At 49.2% G+C, this 19821-nt stretch overlaps 2 protein-coding genes across 2 annotated transcripts; both read right to left on the bottom strand.

Moving 5' to 3' along the window:
* Positions 1-995: 995 nt before the first annotated feature.
* On the bottom strand, positions 996-12677 carry LOC136578721 (protein brambleberry-like). The gene is made up of 14 exons (XM_066578898.1): positions 12300-12677; positions 12103-12157; positions 10319-10375; positions 8822-9072; positions 8280-8408; positions 7741-7926; positions 6607-6829; positions 4372-4488; positions 3580-3759; positions 2994-3200; positions 2474-2618; positions 1928-2171; positions 1575-1675; positions 996-1198 (listed from the first exon to the last, which is right to left on the bottom strand). Exons 1-14 carry the CDS (start codon positions 12675-12677, stop codon positions 1063-1065), a joined length of 2409 nt encoding a protein of 802 aa, XP_066434995.1. The 3' UTR covers positions 996-1062.
* Positions 12678-16140: 3463 nt separating this feature from the next.
* TIGD5 (tigger transposable element derived 5) lies at positions 16141-19763 on the bottom strand. The gene is given in 2 exon segments (XM_066578701.1): positions 16141-17919; positions 17922-19763. Coding segments are annotated over 2 exon segments (1725 nt in total). The 5' UTR covers positions 19603-19763; the 3' UTR covers positions 16141-17875.
* Positions 19764-19821: the final 58 nt, after the last annotated feature.

The following is a 19821-nucleotide window of genomic DNA, read 5'->3' as shown; positions in this document are numbered from 1 at the left end:
ATACACAGGTCTACACCGCGGCGAGTGGCCGTGTTTATATGCGCAGTGTACAGAATTACAGACCGCACCATGAGGTAATGCGAGGATTTGTGTTGCTTTCCGGCTAGTCTAATACCAGAGTGGGGCCAGTGCACCATTAAAATGCCCCCTTCCCAAAATTGGGACAAAGACCCCTGCACCCCCCCCCCCCCCAAAAAAAAGGTCATACCTCCCACAGACCTCCTTCTCTGCTCACTCTTGGGTCCTATTTCTATAAGCCTTACTCCAATGGGACAGAATCTGCCATGTGTGAATTCAGAGGGATGACACGGCTGTAATGTAGCAGGAGAGCGCAGAAGGGGGTCTTGTATGAGCGGGAATCACACCAACCACCGGGAGAGGAGACCGCGGGGCAATCCGCAAGTGATGCTACTAGATGAGCTAGTGAAGGCAGCAGCACCCTGGACACACAGACCGCTCGCCTGCACGGAGTACCAGGAGCAGGTTATTATTCCAGCTCCCATTGCAGTGACCAGACCAGCAACACATGTGCAACTGCTGCGCCATTCAAGGACACTCGTCCTCAGGATTATTAGGACCCTCTGATCAGTCAGTTATCCCCAACTCTGCAGAGAGGACATAACTTGCTTTGGTTTGACGACCCCCTTGAGCACATTACAAGTCCGATGTCCATCATCTAGGATGGCGACATCAGTCGACAGATCCCCTAGAATCACTGTCAGATGGGCCGAGCCCCCCGCTGCTCATCTCCCCCATTTGACAGAATGGAGAAAACTTCACAGGTTTATTCTAAAACAGGCATTTATAAAAAGTAAAAGCAACAAGTCAGAGAATACAAAAAAGTGATCAGACCCCGCGAGATCGGAAACCACACGGCAGAGGTAAAATACAGAAGCCTACGGAGACACGAGGGTCATCACAGCCCACATCAGGGGCCACACGGCTCCAGAGAACAGACCAGAATACCAGCCACAAAAATGCTCTGTTCGCCAAGAAGTAAATCTGCAGAGTCCCTTCCATATGAAGTCCACCACAGCGACAAGTCCGTTATCTGCCCCACGCTCAGGATGTGATGTAGGAGGTCTGACCGGAGGCGTGGACCCTGCAGAACTCCTGCCCTCCGCTGGCCTTGTTTCTACACGGCTGACCCATCCTGGTGGTCGCTTGACAGAATTGGCGCGGAGACGATGGGACCGACCTGTGTGGGAAGCATAAGATGTGAACAGAAGGTAGACTAACCCTGCCGAGGATCCTCCATGACCTAAATCAATTCTCCATCACATCCAAGGCAATCCGCTGCATTGCATTTTTAGAGATGTGGCCTGCTGCAACACTACAACATGTGGTGGTCCTCCATCCCAGGGGTCTGCCAACTGTGGATCCCCATCTGTTGGGCCACCCATGCTGAGAGTTGTAGTTTTACAGCCACATGTAGCAGACGATTGCAATATACAGACAACCAGCAGGGGGTGGCAGAAAGCCTCACATTCCCTGCTGGTTGCAATCCGTTCCTTTTGCAGACATGCTGAGAGTTGTAGTGCATTCACATAAGTCACTCCAGATTCTGTACTTACAGGTTACTAGAAATGGAGGCATTTGGACTTTGATTCTTAGATTCTGAGAGAGCATCAAACGCTGCGCCCAAGTGTCGCTGAGGAATCTTGTCTGCCGCCACCTGCAGGTACGAGAAGTTACATCAGTTTCATCTTTTGGATTACTGCAGTCTGTACGATGAACACAGGTCTGCACTCTACACACTTCTTAAAGTCCAGGCTACCTGTTCCCACCACTAGGTGGTGCTCTCTATGCAGCTCAATAGGACTTCACACAGCTGCATACAGATCGCCCCTTGTGGAGATTTCAGCAGAGGCATCCAGAGTGTCCGTTACTTTAGACCAGCAGTCCTGACGCAAGACCAAGTACTCACCAGCTTCAAGGGAGTCTCTGGTCCTCGGACTGATTTGGAGACGCTCAGTCGGCGCAGTTTCATGGTGGGAGTGGACTGCTGCGGAGTTCTCAGACACTGCAACTTCCGCTCAAAGTGTGCAGGAGACGCTATGATGGACACATCTTTAATCAAAGACTCGTTACCAAACACAGAATCATCTGGAAGAATAGAAAGAGAAGCTGCATTATCCACAATGCAATGCAGCTGATTTAGGAATGCAGCTCTGGATGTGGTTGGAGTACAAAGTGAAAGTATTTAGAGTATCAGCGCTGCAAATCACACATAAAATAACTTTGGGCACCGTCCAGCAGCCCCTTACCTTCTGGGTAGCAGTAGTCATCCCCCAGCTCCTCCTTCCACGGGGTGTCCTCCCCAATCCTGACAATACAAAGAGAATGTGACCCTAACTAATGTGGCAAAGGCAGGGAATCAGACGATGTTCTTTAAAGAGTTTGTCCATTTACTGAAACCCTCTGTGCTGCTGTGAGCGGTCTGAAGTAGTTCCCAGATCTTTAAAGTACTCACTTTTCAGGAGTTGAGCAACACAACCCAGCGCTCTTCTTGTTAGGCAGCAGCAGTGCCGTTGGCTTTGGAGCGGGCAGCGCAGGCGGCACCATCCTGCTCTTCACCTTCACAAGGCAGCAAATAAAGCTCAGCAGCATCCAGTGACCTGTGAGAAGCATCAGAGTCAATCACGGATTATAGAGGGGCAGTTCCCTAATGTACCTGCAGAGGGAGCTCTCCAAGCTGTAGTGCTGCAGTTACCCAAGTTACCTGCAGAGGGAGCTCTCTGATCTGGTGTTCAACAGAACTAAATGCACCAGCAGAGGGCGTTCTCAGACCTGTAGTACAGCTGTTCTCCAATGCAGTAAGCAAAGGGGGCTCTGACCTAGAGTTTAAAGTCCAGCAGGGCAACCAGCAGAGGGAGATCTCTAACCTGGAGTGCACCAGAACAATGTACCAGTAGAGGGAGCTCTGACATGGGGTGCAGCAGTTCTGCAGTGCACCACTAGATGGAGCTCTACTCTGCGTTATCTGCACTCACCTACCACCGTACACACCAATAACGCTGTTAGCGAACTGAATCCGAGGGACGTGTTGTGGTTGAGCTCACAAAGAGCATTGAGCACGATGAGGACAAGCAGGACCGCTCGAGAGAAGCCGGGGGTCTGCAGGAACGTCATCAGCAGTGCCAGGAGTAGAAAGTAGGCGCCATGAAGTACACACGTGTAAATGGCGTTCAGGTTCCCGCCTGTGAAGAGAAGTCGTGTGACGGTCACATGCAGCGCCCAGTGCCATCCGGGTATCAGGATTAAACCGCAAGAACACTTTCCCCTCTAAGGACAGTTTGACACGGACGCAGCAGAATCTGGCCCTGTCCCCGGGCTGACATCCATGCATGCCTGTATTTATCTGTACTGCGGATGGCTGTGGTGACGATCGCTTGGCAATGACACCGGTACCCGCAGCCAATCTGCAATGTCAATTGCGGATGGGCCACAGGTTGACTACAATGGAGGTCGTTCATGCGGAATCCGCACAATAGAGCATGCTGTGAGAAACTGTCCTTAGGGAAGATGGACACTCCTCGGCCACCTGGATCGCCCCTGTAAGAAGCCATGGTCACCTACCTGCCCAGGTGATGAAGCCCTGGATGTAGGTGAGGCGGTGCTCCACGCTGCGGTGCAGGTGCTCCATGGCGTACAGCACGGTGCTCAGGCTCCGGTTCATGCGCTGCAGCTTCTCCGTCAGCACCTCGTAGTAGAGCGCACTCTGGTTCTGGTACAGCAGGAACAGCTCCAGGTTGGACTCTGCAGACACCAGAGAGCAACAGCAGTCACTGCACCTTAGTAATAAAGGCAGCCAGAAGCAAAGGCAGCCCTGTCTGATCCCATCACTTTGTGTTCCAATTCGTCACCATTTCCAAGATCTCCGCTTGCTGCCAGCAGTTTTTGTTTACATCCTTCTTACATTGTATCAGTGCAGGCGAACACAGCAGCACTCTCCTGGACTTCAATCCCTCTCAGGAGGAAGCTGGAAAGAGTGACAGCAAGCAGAGATCTTGAAAATGGGAAGAAATTTATACAGAAAGATGAAGCTGCAAGACTTCATATAAGTACAGCGCTGGAATAGAATGATAGAATTACAGTGTAGACTGACACAGGGGTGTCATCCAGAATGGAATCCACTCAGCTGGGTGACCATATGGGCACTAATGGCGACTTATCTGCTGTCACTTGTCCTCTCCTTACCTAATGTAGTCACCAGTACAGAAGAACAGGTAGTTAGTCATGACTCTCAAACCCTCTAGTCACAACCCAATCTGCTGCAACCAACTAATTCATATTGCAATCCCACTTCAATGGTGGTAACCTTCACACTGGTTACCAGTGGCTCCAGTACGCACCCACCAGGTGACTTACCAATTTTGGAGTAGATTTCTTGTGTTCTGTTGCGGACTTCGGAGAGGTCGGCCAGGGTGGTTTTATGCCCCTTGTGCAGCTCGGCGTCCTGTTCTTTCAGGTGACCACTTACATTCTCTAGAAGTCACAAGAGGAGAAAAGTCAAGTGAGCATCATTAGTCTACATTCACATCCAAAGCTGCATCCAGAAGTCTGCTGGCTCTCAGTTTCATCTAAAAGCGCAAAGCAATGACTCTGCTGCCCCCTGCTGGTGCAGTGTCTATATAGCAGTGGTTTGTAGCAGCAGCTCTCCATCTGTTGTGAAACTACAGCTCCCAGCAAGAGCAGTCGTGTATAGAGATGTAATGTTACCACTTCAGAACATATAGAGCCCCATACAACAATACAAGCAGAGGCCCTCTTACACGGTCGATAAATCATTCAGCCACCGGCATCCAGTGAGAATCTGAAGACGACCGTTCAGTATAAATCAGCGAATGAGAATTCGTTCACTTCCTTAGTCACTCAGTTTCTGCACACATTTAGGCCTCCTGCCCACGGGTGATTTGTCCTGGCGTGATCCACAGTGATCAATTGCAAGCTTAGCATGCATGACACATAGGATAGCCATGGAAAGCGCAGCTCAATGTACACGAGTGGAAATTCGCGGTGACATTAGTGCTCCCCCACGGCGGAATATTGCTCACGATATCCCGTTCCGCCCGTGGACACTCAGCCTTACACTGACCCATGTGAACAGGCAGTATCACTTATGAATAACTGCCTGTTTACGGTGAATGGAGGCAGGCAGGAATGATCCCCGACCTCCAGTCACTGAGTGATGATCGTTCCTATGTAAAAGCACAAGAACGATTATTGCTGGGACGACCTGTTGGACATTCGCGCCCGATGGGTCGTTCTGGCCCTAAGCTTGTTGTCACCAGCTGCAAGGATGTTTGGGGCTTTTCTAGAGGGCCCTTTTACACAGGACAACCTACCAGGTGCAGATGCCCAACAGGTCGTCCCAGCAATAATCCTTCCTGTACTTTTACATAGGAACGATCATCTCTCAGTGATTTAAGGCGGAGCAGGTCGGGGATCATTCCATCCCACCCACCTCCAGTCACAGTAAACAGGTAGTTGTGCATAGATACTTCCTGTTCACACGGACCGATCCATCATTCAGTCTTCTGCATGCAGAAACTGGACAAGTTCTTGTTAGTCCTTCAGTTGGAGCGGCATTTACACTGAACTCATTCCTGCTGGATGCCAAATCTAATTATTTATTGGCCCGTGTACAAGGGCCCTAAAACAAGCCATAGGGTGTAGGAAGCTCCTCATTCACCATCCAGCCAGGTGATGTAGTTATGTGATTATTTATATATATCTATATCTGGTTGGACGGCTGCAGCCTGATCTTTTGGCCATTGCAAGATAGATATTTAAGCTTGGGTCTACCATTCCCCAGATATCAGGGAAGTTGGAGCCCTTTTATACGGGATGACCTGTTCGGCACAGATACCCGACAGCTCATGCCAGTGATGATCGTTCTTGTGCTTACACAGAGCACTGCTCAGTGAATGGAGACGGAGCGCAGAAGATCATTCCATCCACCGCCATTCACAGTGAACAGGCAGTCATTCATACATACTGCCTGTTTACGCAGGCGGATCGTTCAGTTTTTATGCATGCCTAAACAGAATGATGAATGAGAAGTGAATGAAGTGTCGTTTGTTGTTTATTTGGGGCAGCATGTATACTGAATGATAATTGTTCAGATTTCTGCAGGATGTGGGAATTTGAATGATCAGCCCGTGTAAAAGGGCCCAAGTAAAGAAGGATAGGGAGGTCGGTGTTTCCACGTGTTCCAAGACATAAAGAGTTGGGAAGGATTATCATTAAGTTCAATCTGCCACTGACAGTGGAAGAAGTTTACAGGCAAGTATGAGATGGGAGTGAATGGAACAGGTTACCACGGGAGGTGGGGAGTTCTCCTTTAATGGAGGTGTTCAAACAAAGGCTGAACAGACATCTTTCTGGGATGATTCAGTGATCCTGCACTAAGCAGAGGGTTGGACCCGATGATCTTGAAGGTCCCTTCCATTCTATGATTCTAAGTTGTAGAACAGCTGGAGAGACGCATTGTGCGGAGTACTCCCTGCTGCGGTGCATTGTGGGAGCTGTTGTGTGCAGACCAGCCGTCCTCCAGAGCAAGTATCAATACCAGTAATGGAAAGAAGTAAAACCCTTCTGTACCCATCTTTCTAGCGATCCCTTCGATCATGTCCGCCACCAGGTGGTGCCCGCTAGCGATCAGCGCCTTCTCGTCAGCCAGCAGCTCCAGGTTCCCGCCGATGCTGCCCTCTATCTTCTCCTGGTTGCTCTGCAGCTGCTGCTGTCGGGTGAGGAGGTCATTCTGGCTGCTCAGGACCCTCTGCAGGGACTCTGCGGTCAGCTCCTTCAGCTCTTCTTGGCTGTCCTATGGGACAAAGTCAAGAGATGTGTCATGTGGCCATGGGGGGGGGGGGGGGGGTCATGTAACTGCAGCTCCCAGCATGCCGTGCCAGCCAAGGAAAAGATGAGAAATGTGCCATGACCTAAAATACATTGGCACGCAATACATTCATAGTAAGGACTGAGAAGGTCTCACCTGAGGGTTTGTTACAGTTGTATCAAGTCTTTACAGTTCTGATCTAAAAATAGCCACAGAGTCTGAGAAGTTTGTTACAATGTATCAGAGCAGGTAACCCCTTCAGCTCACAGCTTACTGTCTAGACCAGTGTTGGCAACTAGTGGTGCCACGCACAAACAACTATTTTTTGGGTAAGCAGTGGCTGCCCCCTTCATTATGAGAGAGGAGGCAAAGAGGCAAGCGACACTTGGCGGCTTCCATTATGAGAGAAGAGGGGAGATGGTGAGTGGTACCTATGGCTGCCCTAATTATCAGTGGGGAAGAGGGGAGGTGAATAGCACACCTGGCTGCCGCTGATGAGAAGTGAGCAGCGGAGGAGAGTGGCTCACCTAGCTGCCTTCATTATGAAAGGAGGTGAATAGCACACCTGGCTGCCCCTGATGAGAAGTGAGCAGCGGAGGAGAGGGGCTCACCTAGCTGCCTTCGTTATGAGAGGAGGTGAGCAGCACACCCGGTTGCCCCCATTATCAATGGAAAGAAGAGGAGACGAGCCGCACACTTCACTGGCATCGATAAATTAGAGAAGGCGAGCAGCAAACCTGGCTAGCCCTGTTATGAGAGGGGAGGTGATAAGTGGCATACCTAGCTGTCCCCATTCTGGGAGGAGAGGAGACGAGTGGCATAACTAGCTGCCCCCATTATGAGAGGTGAGCGGTGCACCTTGCGCTCGCCATTATACTCTCCCACTGCGCCATTACCTTCAGCATCTTCATGGCCTCCAGCTGGTTCACCGCCGTTGACACCAGTGTGTTGACCGTGAGCTCAGTCTGGCGGCGGAAGTGAAGCTGTCGTGTGGCATAGCAGACTGAGCGCGCCCGGTTACTGACGATATGGTAGGCATTCCAGGTGTCGGGGTCCATAGACGACGTGCACTCCGCCAGGGTCTGCGCAAAGATAAAGATGGTCAGGACAGCAGACAAGGACGGACGGTGAGCAGCTCTACAGACTTCAGGTTCTTAGGGGGACATTTCCCCTTCATCATCTTGAGCTTCCTGGTTCATGAATAAAACACCAGAACTGCAGTAAAGACTGACACTTAAGGGGCTAGTCCAGTAAACCGCTTATTCTTTGTATAGAGAAGCTTTGACAATTTTGAATATACTTTATTTCACTTCCTCAGGAACTCTGCTTGCTTTCATGAATAGAAACTTTCATCATCTATAGCCAGAGGTTGACAACCAGACCTTGTTCTGCTCACAGCTGAGGGTTTGCCACCATGTATCCGGGTGACACTCACCATGTCATCAGTACAGGGATACGTCCTGCGCTCCTCGACCTCCGCCTGGCAGTTGAATAGGGAAACCCCAAGTTTGGCGATCTCTTCTTCCGACATCTCTGTGCACGACACCCGCAGCTGACTCACCACCTGTAATGACACGAGTCGCCATCACAAGGCTATAGAGCAGTGCCCGAGTGCAGGGAGAACTGAGTCCACAATGCCTTATACTCCAGTCACACCCAGAGCCGCGTGCACTAGTTGGTAAGCGGCACTAGATTGACCAAGAGCCCCTCATTCCCTCCAGAGAAATATGCCCGACTGGCATGGGCAAACAGGGTTAATGTGATGAATTTGGAAATATTGCTGCTTGCTGTGGGTGCAGCTTTGGATGTGACTGGAGTATAACACCTTGGGAGTATAACAAGTAGCACACATAATGAACATTATACATTGTTAAACAGTTCAGCAGTAGTGAAAGGCATAAGAGCTAACAATCTAGTGAGACAGTGGACATGCTAAAACCATCAGGGACACTAGATGACTACTCCCATCATCCTTACCCTGTAGTGGCAGCCATCCAGGGGGGACAGCTCCAGGTGTTTGGCTTCTGCTAGAAACTTGTCATCGGTTGTGGTCATCTCAAAGGGGGCTCTGGGGAGAGACTGGGAGTCCGGGGCCGGCTGCTTCTGGGGTGCAGATGTCCCACCGGAAGACTTGCGGGTAAACCAGCCAAACAGCGCCCCACTGTGGGCAGGAAGGCTGATGATGATGATAAGAAGTAAAACATGGCAGCCAAGCAACATTGTGAGACCTGTGTGAGAAAAGGCGAATCGTAGATTTATCACTAAAATGGTATACAGGCAAGTGCAATACACACCAAAGCACTGCAGGGGGTAGTAGAGAGTCTAGAGCAATACCCAGGAGAAGTGCAGGGGGTAGTATAGTCAGGTGTAATATTTTGCCATATCACCAGAGGGAGTAGTATATACACAGGTGCATAATGTCACCACATCCCCAGAGCAGCACACAGTCCAGTACAATATATACCTGCAGGGGGTGGCAATGACAATATACAGTCTACGGGTCCCATACAGCCCCGCAGAGGGGGCAGCCTACGGGTCCCATACAGCCCCGCAGAGGGGGCAGCCTACGGGTCCCATACAGCCCCGCAGAGGGGGCAGCCTACGGGTCCCATACAGCCCCGCAGAGGGGGCAGCCTACGGGTCCCATACAGCCCCGCAGAGGGGGCAGCCTACGGGTCCCATACAGCCCCGCAGAGGGGGCAGCCTACGGGTCCCATACAGCCCCGCAGAGGGGGCAGCCTACGGGTCCCATACAGCCCCGCAGAGGGGGCAGCCTACGGGTCCCATACAGCCCCGCAGAGGGGGCAGCCTACGGGTCCCATACAGCCCCGCAGAGGGGGCAGCCTACAGTCTAGTAGCATCTGCAGAGAGCAGCGTGACACTCACCTGCTCCTGCGGCCCTGGCTCTTTCATGTGCCGGCTGCCAGCGCATGCGCAGAGCGGAGCTGGCAGCCGGTGAGTGACGTTCCTGTGCGGGGCTCTGAGAGCCCTGCACAGAAATAGAGCATGCCGCGATTTGTTTGCCGCGCGGCCAAATTGCGGCGGTCTGCATAGGATTGCGTTTGTTAACGCTATCCTATGGCAGCTTCCAGGGGCAGAAATTCCGTGGGAAATCCCGCCGCAGAATTTCCGCCCGTCTGCAGGCAGCCTTTGTCCCCACTGTTTACGCAAGTGGCAGACTTCTGATACAATGTTGCAAAAAGGCACACCCATCAGAATAGAAGCCCCTTAACCACTGTGAAGATGGCATAAGGGTGGTCATAAAGGGGCTAACATCAGTTTTAGGTTTGTAGTCCCAGGTGCTTGAACTCTCTGGGTAGACAAAACTGAGTTACTCCACTTTCTCTACTTTTTTTTTTTTTTAAACCTACCTGGTTCTTTCTTAGCAGCTGACCGTCGTGGATCATGGTGGTGGTAAGATCACTGAAGAACAGCAGTGAATACATGTGGTTCCTGTGTAATACTATCACTTACCTGCACTGTCAGAGCTGCAGCAGGATGTCTGCTCTGAGGCTTGTAGAGGCAGCCCAGCTGCAAGCCAAGGATATTATAAGGAGACCCTGAACAGGATTGTGGGAGTTTCTGCTTATATCAAAGGGTCACAAACTGCAATCAGAGGTAGGTGGGCAGCAGATTGTGACAATATAAAGAAGGTCTACAGGTGATATAATCCCTCTTTGGGCGCCGTCACATGGGCGTATTTGCACATGGAACACGCAGAGAATAGAATCTGTTGATCTCAGTGGGTTTGTACACAAGTGGCGCAAAATCAGATAATAGTAGGACCTGCTCTATTCTGTGCATGAAGGGTCCCTAGATGTTTATGGGAGGCGTGCACAGATGCGGAATACGCTGCGCAATTCTGTGAGAAAGATCACATCTGGATCTCATTAGGCTAAATAGCCATTTAAATTAGGGTGTGTTCGTCTGCTGTGCGGCATAAAAATACGCACTGATTGAAATGGCTAATTAGTCTAATGAGTTCCAGATGTGTTATTTTTCCCGCGCAATTACGCAGAGTTTCACTCATCTAACGCATTTTGCGCACATTTACGCATCCTCATTGACTTTTGGTGCACAAATGCTGTGGGGTTTTTTCCCGCAACTGAAATGCGCAGAAAATACACGAATATGAATCAACCCATTGAAATTACTGGGCAATATTTCCTGCATATTGTGCTCGCAAATACAACCATGTGCATCCGGCCTGAGGCTGCATTCACACGAACGTATATCGGCTCGGTTTTCACGCCGAGCCGATATACGTCATCCTCCTCTGCAGGTGGGGGGGATGGAAGAGCCAGGAGCAGGAACTAAGCTCCCGCCCCCTCTCTGCCTCCTCTCCACCCCTCTGCACTATTTGCAATGGGGAGAGGCGGGATGTGGGCGGGGCTAATTCGGGAAACTTAGCCCCGCCCCCTTGCATTGCAAATAGTGCAGAGGGGTGGAGAGAGAGAGGGGGCGGGAGCTCAGTTCCTGCTCCTGGCTCTGCTCTTCCATCCCCCCCCCCCCCGCAGATGAGGACGACGTATATCGGCTCGGCGTGAAAACCGAGCCGATATACGTTCGTGTGAATGCAGCCTGAGGGTGCATTTAAGTGGCCAATCGTGTTAGGAGTCTGCGGGCTCCTTCACACTGGAAATCTCGGTTTTGCTACGAGAAATTGTGCTCAAGTTTTTTTGGCAGACTGTTCTTGCGGGTTGGTTTGCCATTGCCTTCCTCAGTCATCTTTTACCCCCCAGCAAGCTGGGCCCTCATTCTACCAACCTCGGAAGGATGGAAGGCTGAGTCAACCTTGAGCCGGCAACCTGAACCATGCGGGGATCGAACTCGCAACCTGAGCGGACTGTATTTCTGCTGCCCTTGTGCCACACAGGGCTCCTAGGCAAAGAGGGGAGGAGTTCAAAATGCAAAGTTATTTCCAGATTCCAAGAGTCACTTGGAAGACTGAGCTGTTATAAACACTGACATCGTAAAGCATTGAGATTTTGGACTATTCGTAATATTACATTTTTATTGGATGTTTCCAAAATTCTCTAGAATCCTGTAATAATGTAACCGTTCATTATCCGGTTGGGTTCACACGGGACGGATGTGTAGATGAGATTTTGAAGTGGCAGCCACAGCATGTCAATTCTTTTTTTTCCGTCGCGGCCTCTCTCCCCCCGGGGAGAGAAAGTCGCAACAGAATGCCGGCGGCCGAACCAATCCAAAACCTGAGGCAGTTTGAAGCAGCGCTTATCCCGCGGAAATCTCACGGTTTTTCAGTGCAGCTAAACCACGAGATTTCCATCCTGTGGGAACCTTAATCTTCTAAAAAAAACACAACATTTTCATTAACATCAAAATAAACGTAACAATTTATTACAGAACTTTATTGTTAAATGTGAAAAGTGCATTTTGGGGCCATTTTTTATTCATATCTATTGTGGCTGCAATGTAGAAGAAAAACCACATGTGGAGGTCCATGATCTGGGGGACATGAGAAGACAACATTGTGGAGGTCCATGATCTGGGGGACATGAGAAGACAACATTGTGGAAGTCCATGATCTGGGGGACATGAGAAGACAACATTGTGGAAGTCCATGATCTGGGGGACATGAGAAGACAACATTGTGGAAGTCCATGATCTGGGGAACATGAGAAGACAACATTGTGGAGGTCCATGATCTGGGGAACATGAGAAGACAACATTGTGGAGGTCCATGATCTGGGGGACATGAGAAGATAACATTGTGGAGGTCCATGATCTGGGTGGGGGACATGAGAAGACAACATTGTGGAGGTCCATGATCTGGGGGACATGAGAAGATAACATTGTGGAGGTCCATGATCTAGGGGAAATGAGAAGACAACATTGTGGAGGTCCATGATCTAGGGGAAATGAGAAGACAACATTGTGGAGGTCCATGATCTGGGGGACATGAGAAGACAACATTGTGGAGGTCCATGATCTGGGGGACATGAGAAGACAACATTGTGGAGGTCCATGATCTAGGGTAAACGAGAAAACAACATTGTGGAGGTCCATGATCTAGGGGAAATGAGAAGACAACATTGTGGAGGTCCATGATCTGGGGGACATGAGAAGACAACATTGTGGAGGTCCATGATCAGGGAAGTATCAGAAGGTAATAGCCCTTTCACATTTGCCAAATTCTCGGACTAATGTGTTGAGCGTCAATCGACCCATGCATGTCGATCGGTGCTCTTTTTATTTTCATTTAGACGGGACAAGAATCGGCTTATGGGAGCAAAATATCATAATTATGACCGTTTGTCCCCATAGACTGTAGGTACATTCCCCCATTCACAAGGGCTTGATTGTCAGGTGAATGAATGTATGGAGGAATGTTCATGCCTGATAATGAGACTATGTAATAGGACCTTTATATCGTGGAGGTCCATGATCTTAGATCTATTAAAAAATAACATTGTGGAGGTCCCTGATCTTAGATCTATCACAAGGTAACATTGTGGAGGTCCATGATCTTGGATTTATGACAAGGTAACATTGTGGGGGTCCATGATCTGGGAAGAATCAGATGGTAACGTGGAAGTCCATGATCTCAGATCGTATTAGATAACATTATGGAGTTCTATGACCTAGAATGTATCAGAAGATACTGTGGAGGCCCAGGATTTCAGCTCTATTGGAAGATAACATTGTGGACATCTATGATCTCGGATGTATCATCAAAAAGGAGTATTGTATGGGCGCTTTACTTGAGAATACCTCATTAGATAACATTGCAGGAGTCCATGAGATCAGACAAATCAGAAGATAACATTGTGGATGTCCTTGGCATCGGACATGTCAGAAGACGACACTGTAGGAATCCATGAGCTGGTAAAGTGCAATAGATGATAGGGATTTTCAGAAGATAGCATTTGATAATATTGTAGGAGTGCTTGATCTCGGATACATGAGAAGACAACATTGGGTGTCCATGAGATGGGAGATACTAAAAGATAAAGTTCTGGGGCCTGTTGGAAGACACACTAAAAACAATGCACCCTGCATACTCTATGGTTTTATATGCAAATGGAAGATGTTACAGTACCTCTACAACGCCACCTATTGGAAGATATCATTCCTGAAATTCAATATCTGATCTTTTATCACACCTACCATGTTTCCCCAAAAATAAGACAGTGTCATATATTAATTTTTGCCCAAAAGAGGCACAGTATCTTATTTTCGGGGGATGTCTTATACTCACATAGTCACCGGCATCTTTGTCCCTTGTGCTGGTCTCCCTGGCGCTGCGGCAGTGTCCTCAGCGCTGACAGAGGATTCTCTCATTGGTAATGGGGCTTTAAATACCCTGTCTTCAGCAAGCGAGCGCTGGGATTGGATTGAGCGCCAGCCAGTCAGAGCCAGCGCTCGATGATGTCATTCACTGAATGGCTGTGAATGATTGAGCGCCGGCTCCGATTGGCTGATGCTCAAACGAATCTCAGTGCTCGCTTGCTGGAGGCAGGGTATTCAAAGGCAAGTTACCAAAAAGAGAATCCTCTGTCAGCGCGGAGGACACTGCAGCCTGCCACAGCGCCAGAGAGACCAGCGCGAGGGAGCAAGACGCTGGCGGCTAGGTGAGTATTGTTGTTTTTTTTTTTGTTTTTTTTACCTAGGTGGCCCCCCAAAAATCAGAGTAGGGACTATTATCAGGGCAGGGCTTATTTTTGGGGAAACATGGTAGTAAAATGACTGGGAATATAGGTCAAGGCCAAAGATAACCATGGACAGACGGACTGTTTCAGGGTTTTTGCCCCTCATAAGTGTACAACCTGGCTAGGTGAGAGGCCTATGATGTGGGTCAGAAGGGGTAAAGTTTCTCTTTAGGGAAAACACCTTGTAGGTAGGAGGAGACTTATAAGACCGTGTATGCTCCTCTGGGAAATTTTGTATGCAAATATGAAGATGAACAATGACTCTACAGCGCCACCTATTAGAAGGTAGAAGGCTTCTTAAAAGGTCAGACATTGACTTGCAGGAATGCTACCTTCTAATAGATGGAACTGCATACATTTCCTAGAGGAGCATGCATGGCCTTCTAAGTCTCCTCCCAACTACTAGGTGCTCTTCCTAAGAAAAAACTTTACCCCTACTGACTATGGTTTTATCTAATAGACTGATATATTATCCCTTGACTGAGTTATTACCCAGGAAAACTGATATAATCCCGTGCATTTTAGATATTCTTGCCCCAATAACTTAAAAATTCCTCACATATCTGACACATTACCTTAAAGATATGAGATATTCTACACTGAGATACTCGCCAACAGGCTGAGACATTATTCCACAAATCTCAGATATTACCCCACAGACTAAGGGCCCATTTAGACAGGACGAATGTTGGGCAAACGATGCCCGACACTCATCCTCGTGTCCTCGCTCTCGTGCTGTTGCACGGGAGCTAGTATCGCTGGCTCGCTCACAGAGCAGCCAGCAGGGAGGCTGCAAGAGATTTCTCTCTCTCGCTCCCCGCCCCTCTCCATTGATTTAACATAGCGGCTGTTTAATACTGAACGGCTGCTATTTACACTGAACGATCAGCGGTCAGATCATCGTCCTGCTCCATATGCTGCATAAATGATGGACGATGAGCTGATCACTGATCGTTCAGTGTAAATAGCAGCCGTTCAGTATTGAACGGCCGCTATGTTAAGTCAATTGAGAGGGGTGGGGGGAGCGCGAGGACTGAAATCTCTTCCAGCCGCCCCGCTGTGAGCAAGCAATACTAGCTCCCATGCAGTAACTCCAGAGCGAGTATGTGCCTGACATTTGTCCCGTCTAAATGGACCTTAAGAAATTAAAAGGGTTTTCCACATAAAATACTATGATGACCTATCCTCATGATCCGGAGTGGCAGATCCCATCCGATCAACTATTGATGACCTATCCTGCGGAGAGGTCTTGGATAGTATTTTGTTTGGAAAACCTTTTTAATTCACAAGTATGAGGATGTATCCTACAAACAAGGATGTTATCACTTAGATATTACCCCGCAGATCAGAGATATTATCCAAAGACTGAAATATTACCCAACGCATGAGATACTATTCCACAACTGCAAGATATTACCCCACAGACTGTAATATTGAGCCACAAATCTGAGAAATTACCCCAACGCCTGAGATAATACTCTTACAGGCTGAGATATTACCCCTGAGGGTGCGTTCACACGAGCGCATAAACGGCGCGTTTTTACGCCCAATCGTATAAACGTGACCATCTGAGGCGTTGGTTTCGAATGTATTCGTTCACACGGGCGATTTTACGGCGTGTAAAAACCGCAACCCGAAAAAAAACGGAACATACGCGACCGAAATACGCGTCAACGCATATTCGATGGCCGAAAAGATAGTTTGCAAAGTAGGAACAAACGAAAATACGCTTTCTAGCTCTGGTCGTGATCGCCGAAAAACGTTCTTTCCGGTGATTATACGCTGCGCACGTGCGAACGTAAATACGCCTACGCTCGTGTGAATGCACCCTAAGGCTGGGTTCACACAGGGCGGATTTGCTGCGGTTTTGCCGCAGAAGAACTGCTTCTGCGGCAAAACCGCTTCAAAGGTTAATTTTGGCTTGCGGAATTTCCTGCAGATTTTCTTGCGGAAAAATCCGCAAGCGTTTTTTTCCGCAGCGCTTTTTTACTTTTTGCAGCGGATTTTGCTGCGTCCATAGAGATCTATAGACAAAAAAGCGCTGCGGAAAAGACAGAAGAATGGACATGCTGCATCTTTGAAAACCGCGCCGCAGTTGCATTTCCGCACTGCGGCTGTGCGGAAAAAATTTGTCCTGTGAAAACAGCTTTTTTCTAAAACTCATTTGGGCTGCATTGCACTGCAAACGCCGCGGTTTTGCCGCAGTGCGGATATGCAACGGCAGACCGCAGCAAATCCGCACTGTTTGAACCCAGCCTAAGGGTTCATTCACACGGGCGTATGCATATTCAGTCATGTAAATACGCAGTGTATTTACTGCCTGTATATTGCGCTTTTTGCAGCGTATTTGGCATGTGTGCATATTTCTTCACACGCTCTTTCTGCGTATGCACTGCAAATTTACACACAAAGAACCACACGAAGGTTCTTCTTGATATCTCCTGCCTTCATGCGTAAATACACAGTGAATAAGCATGTGTTATGCGTGATCCCATTGACTTGAATGGGTACTATTGGTCCGTAAAGAAGTATACAAATAGGACAAGCAGCATTGTTTCCACATGACCAAAATACACTGAATCTGAAGAACCCAATACAATGCAGTTTTATTCTGTGCGTATTACATGCGTAATACACAGCGCATATACGCTGCCCGTTTGCATGAGGCCTAAGAATATGCTATTACCACACAGATCTGGAGTATTAACCCAGACATTGAAATACTACCCCAAAGACTGTAATATTATACCACTGATATGAGATATCCCAAAACTGAGATATTACCCCACAGATCTGAGATATTAACCCACAGATCTGAGATATTACCCCACAAAACTGAGATATTACCCCACAGATCTGAGATATTAACCCACAGATCTGAGATATTACCCCACAAAACTGAGATATTAACCCGCAGATCTGAGATATTACCCCACAGATCTGACATATTAACCCGCAGGTCTGAGATATTACCTCACACAGTTAAGTATTACTCGACAGTTACGATCTATGTGGATCAGAGAAGTGTTATAAGTGAATTATTTTTTGGCCCCAGAGCGTCTGTAATGAGTCTAAAATATTTATTAAAAAAACAAATTTAAATATTTCTCGATATAAAATGTTATGACAGAGATGTCCGACCGATGAAACCGCGACGTAATACATATATTAAAGTCACAGGTTACAGCTAAACAGATAAAACTGCCTAATAGTGCAATATTTCCTGAGGAACTACCATGACATAAGAATGCATATTACAGGGGTGTATATTACACGTCATATATCTCCATACCCTGCTACCTCCAAACCCTTCTGCCTATCTCTGATGCCACCCACATCCCTCACACTTCATCACTTAGGAGCTGCCGCCGTCGGCGCCTTTGGTTTGTGATTGCATTTCTGGAAGCGCTGTGTTGTGGCGATTAATGAACGCAACTGCGCTATTTCTACAGGAGCCACTTTCCGTGGCTCCTGGGCTTCAAACCAACATAGAGCAGTCTGCAGCCCCTGAACGGCCTCGGCTGCAGTTGGGTTAAAGTCGTGCTCTGTGTCATCATCATCATCATCACTGGTGTTGTCGTTGTCACAGGAGGGGTCCGAGGTCTTCCCCTCTAAGGAGTCCTGCATGGCCGGGATGGAGTCATCAAGGTGCACCCACTCCACAACGTCCTCAGGGGATAAATGTTTGTAAACCAAAGCAGCCAAGTTGGTCAAGTCCGAGAAGACCTTGTTATGGTCATCGCCAACCGTGTCCGCCATGGTGCTGCTCTCGAAAGCAGCTCTGAGGCCGTAGAGCCAACATTTCTCAATACTTCCGGCCTGTATCATGCCCCACGCCTGGCCGGACAGGTAGATCATGTCTTTCAAGAAAAAGGTCTTCAGAAAATCGGAAGTAGATCCCTCAGCAGACATGGCCAGTCTCAGGAGCTCACGCTTGTAGAGTTGTTTGAAGGAAGAGATGACTCCTTGGTCCATGGATGGGATCTTATTTCTAGTGTTTTTGGAAAGGAACAAGACCCGTATGCTGCCATCGGGGGTCTGAAGCTCCTTTTCCACGTGGTTTTCGGCACCTTGGTTAACGAGGAGAACCGCTTTCTGTTGGAGACAACATCGTGTCAAGTAGCGCTGGGCACTGGGCACAAACTCCTCGAAGAACCACTGTCGGAGTAGATCTGGAGTCATCTGTGCCTTCTTGCAGTATCTGTAGTGGGACGGGAACTTGTCTTGCTTGTGGAATCGAAGACTTGGTGGATCCCGCAGCTTTCCAACGACCAGGGGTTTCAGCTTGTGGTTGCCCGTAAGGTTGGCGGCCAAGAGAATGGTGACTCTGTCCTTCACCTTTCGGTAGCCTCTGGGCTGCCTTGCCGTTGCAATTTCGTGATTTTGGTCTGGAAGGAGCTTCCAATATAACCCGGTGATGTTGGCGTTGTAGATCTGTTCATCTCCATAGCCTGCATCATTTGTGGGTGTCTTGGGTTGTTCTTCTGGGTACGGCACTGGCTCAGCATCGGTCGGCCTGACTTCCGGTTCGCCATAGATGCGCTGACTGGAGATACCGTGTCTTCTCTGCCAGCGCCAAAACCAACCGTGGCTGGCCTTGAAGGTGCAATCGTCTCCGTAGATCTGCTTGGCAAATGTCTCGGCTTGAGCTTGGATAATTGGCCCCGACAGAGGAACGCCTTGTTGTCGTAAGGTGATGAACCACGAATACACGGCGCGGTCAATCTCTTCTTCGTTGGCAAGGCGCATCTTTTTCCTCTGCGTCCCTACATCCCCTCCGAGTTGGTCCAGGAACCACCTGAGCTTCTGCTCGTCCTTCAGCCACCCTCGGAGGGTTCCTCCCGGCACTCCGAAATCTCTGGAGACGCTAGCCTGGCGTTCTCCGTTCTTAACTCTGTCTATGGCTTCCAACTTGTCTTTGATGGAGTAAGCCTTCCGAAACGCCATCTTCACCATGGTCTGCGTGCACTCTGCGTCGCCCAGTCTGGTCTCTAGGATGCGCTGTCCCTGGCAGGACATGGCAGCGGGCACTAGCTGTGGGCACAGGCTGGGTAGTCCACAGGGAGAGGGGCAGCTGTGCATGCCATGCCCTGCACGCTCTGCTGGAGGCTGCCTGGCATGCTGCTGGGGTGCCAAGCTGTGCCCAGCTGCAGAGTGTTTACATACAGCAGTGTCTTCCTTTTGTTTCTTCTTCTGTCTCAGCCCCCTTCCTCTCCACTACCCAAACTCTGCCCAGTCAGGGAGAGACGCACCTACATCCGCGCATGCGCCGTGACAACACCCTGACGTGCGCACTGCGCA

The sequence above is a fragment of the Eleutherodactylus coqui genome, chromosome 9, assembly GCF_035609145.1.
Source record: "Eleutherodactylus coqui strain aEleCoq1 chromosome 9, aEleCoq1.hap1, whole genome shotgun sequence".
Classification (NCBI taxonomy): Eukaryota; Metazoa; Chordata; class Amphibia; order Anura; family Eleutherodactylidae; genus Eleutherodactylus; species Eleutherodactylus coqui.
This window is presented reverse-complemented; position numbering and strand designations above follow the sequence as displayed.

Coding starts and splice junctions, on each gene's coding strand:
- LOC136578721 (XM_066578898.1), bottom strand. CDS start 12,677: ATGGACCTCCACAATGTTATCTTCTCATGTCCCCCAGATCATGGACCT. Junction 2,172..2,473: donor TGTTGCTCAACTCCTGAAAA/GTGAGTACTTTA, acceptor AACCACATCCAG/AGCTGCATTCCTAAATCAGC. Junction 1,676..1,927: donor CAGAGACTCCCTTGAAGCTG/GTGAGTACTTGG, acceptor TCGTACCTGCAG/GTGGCGGCAGACAAGATTCC.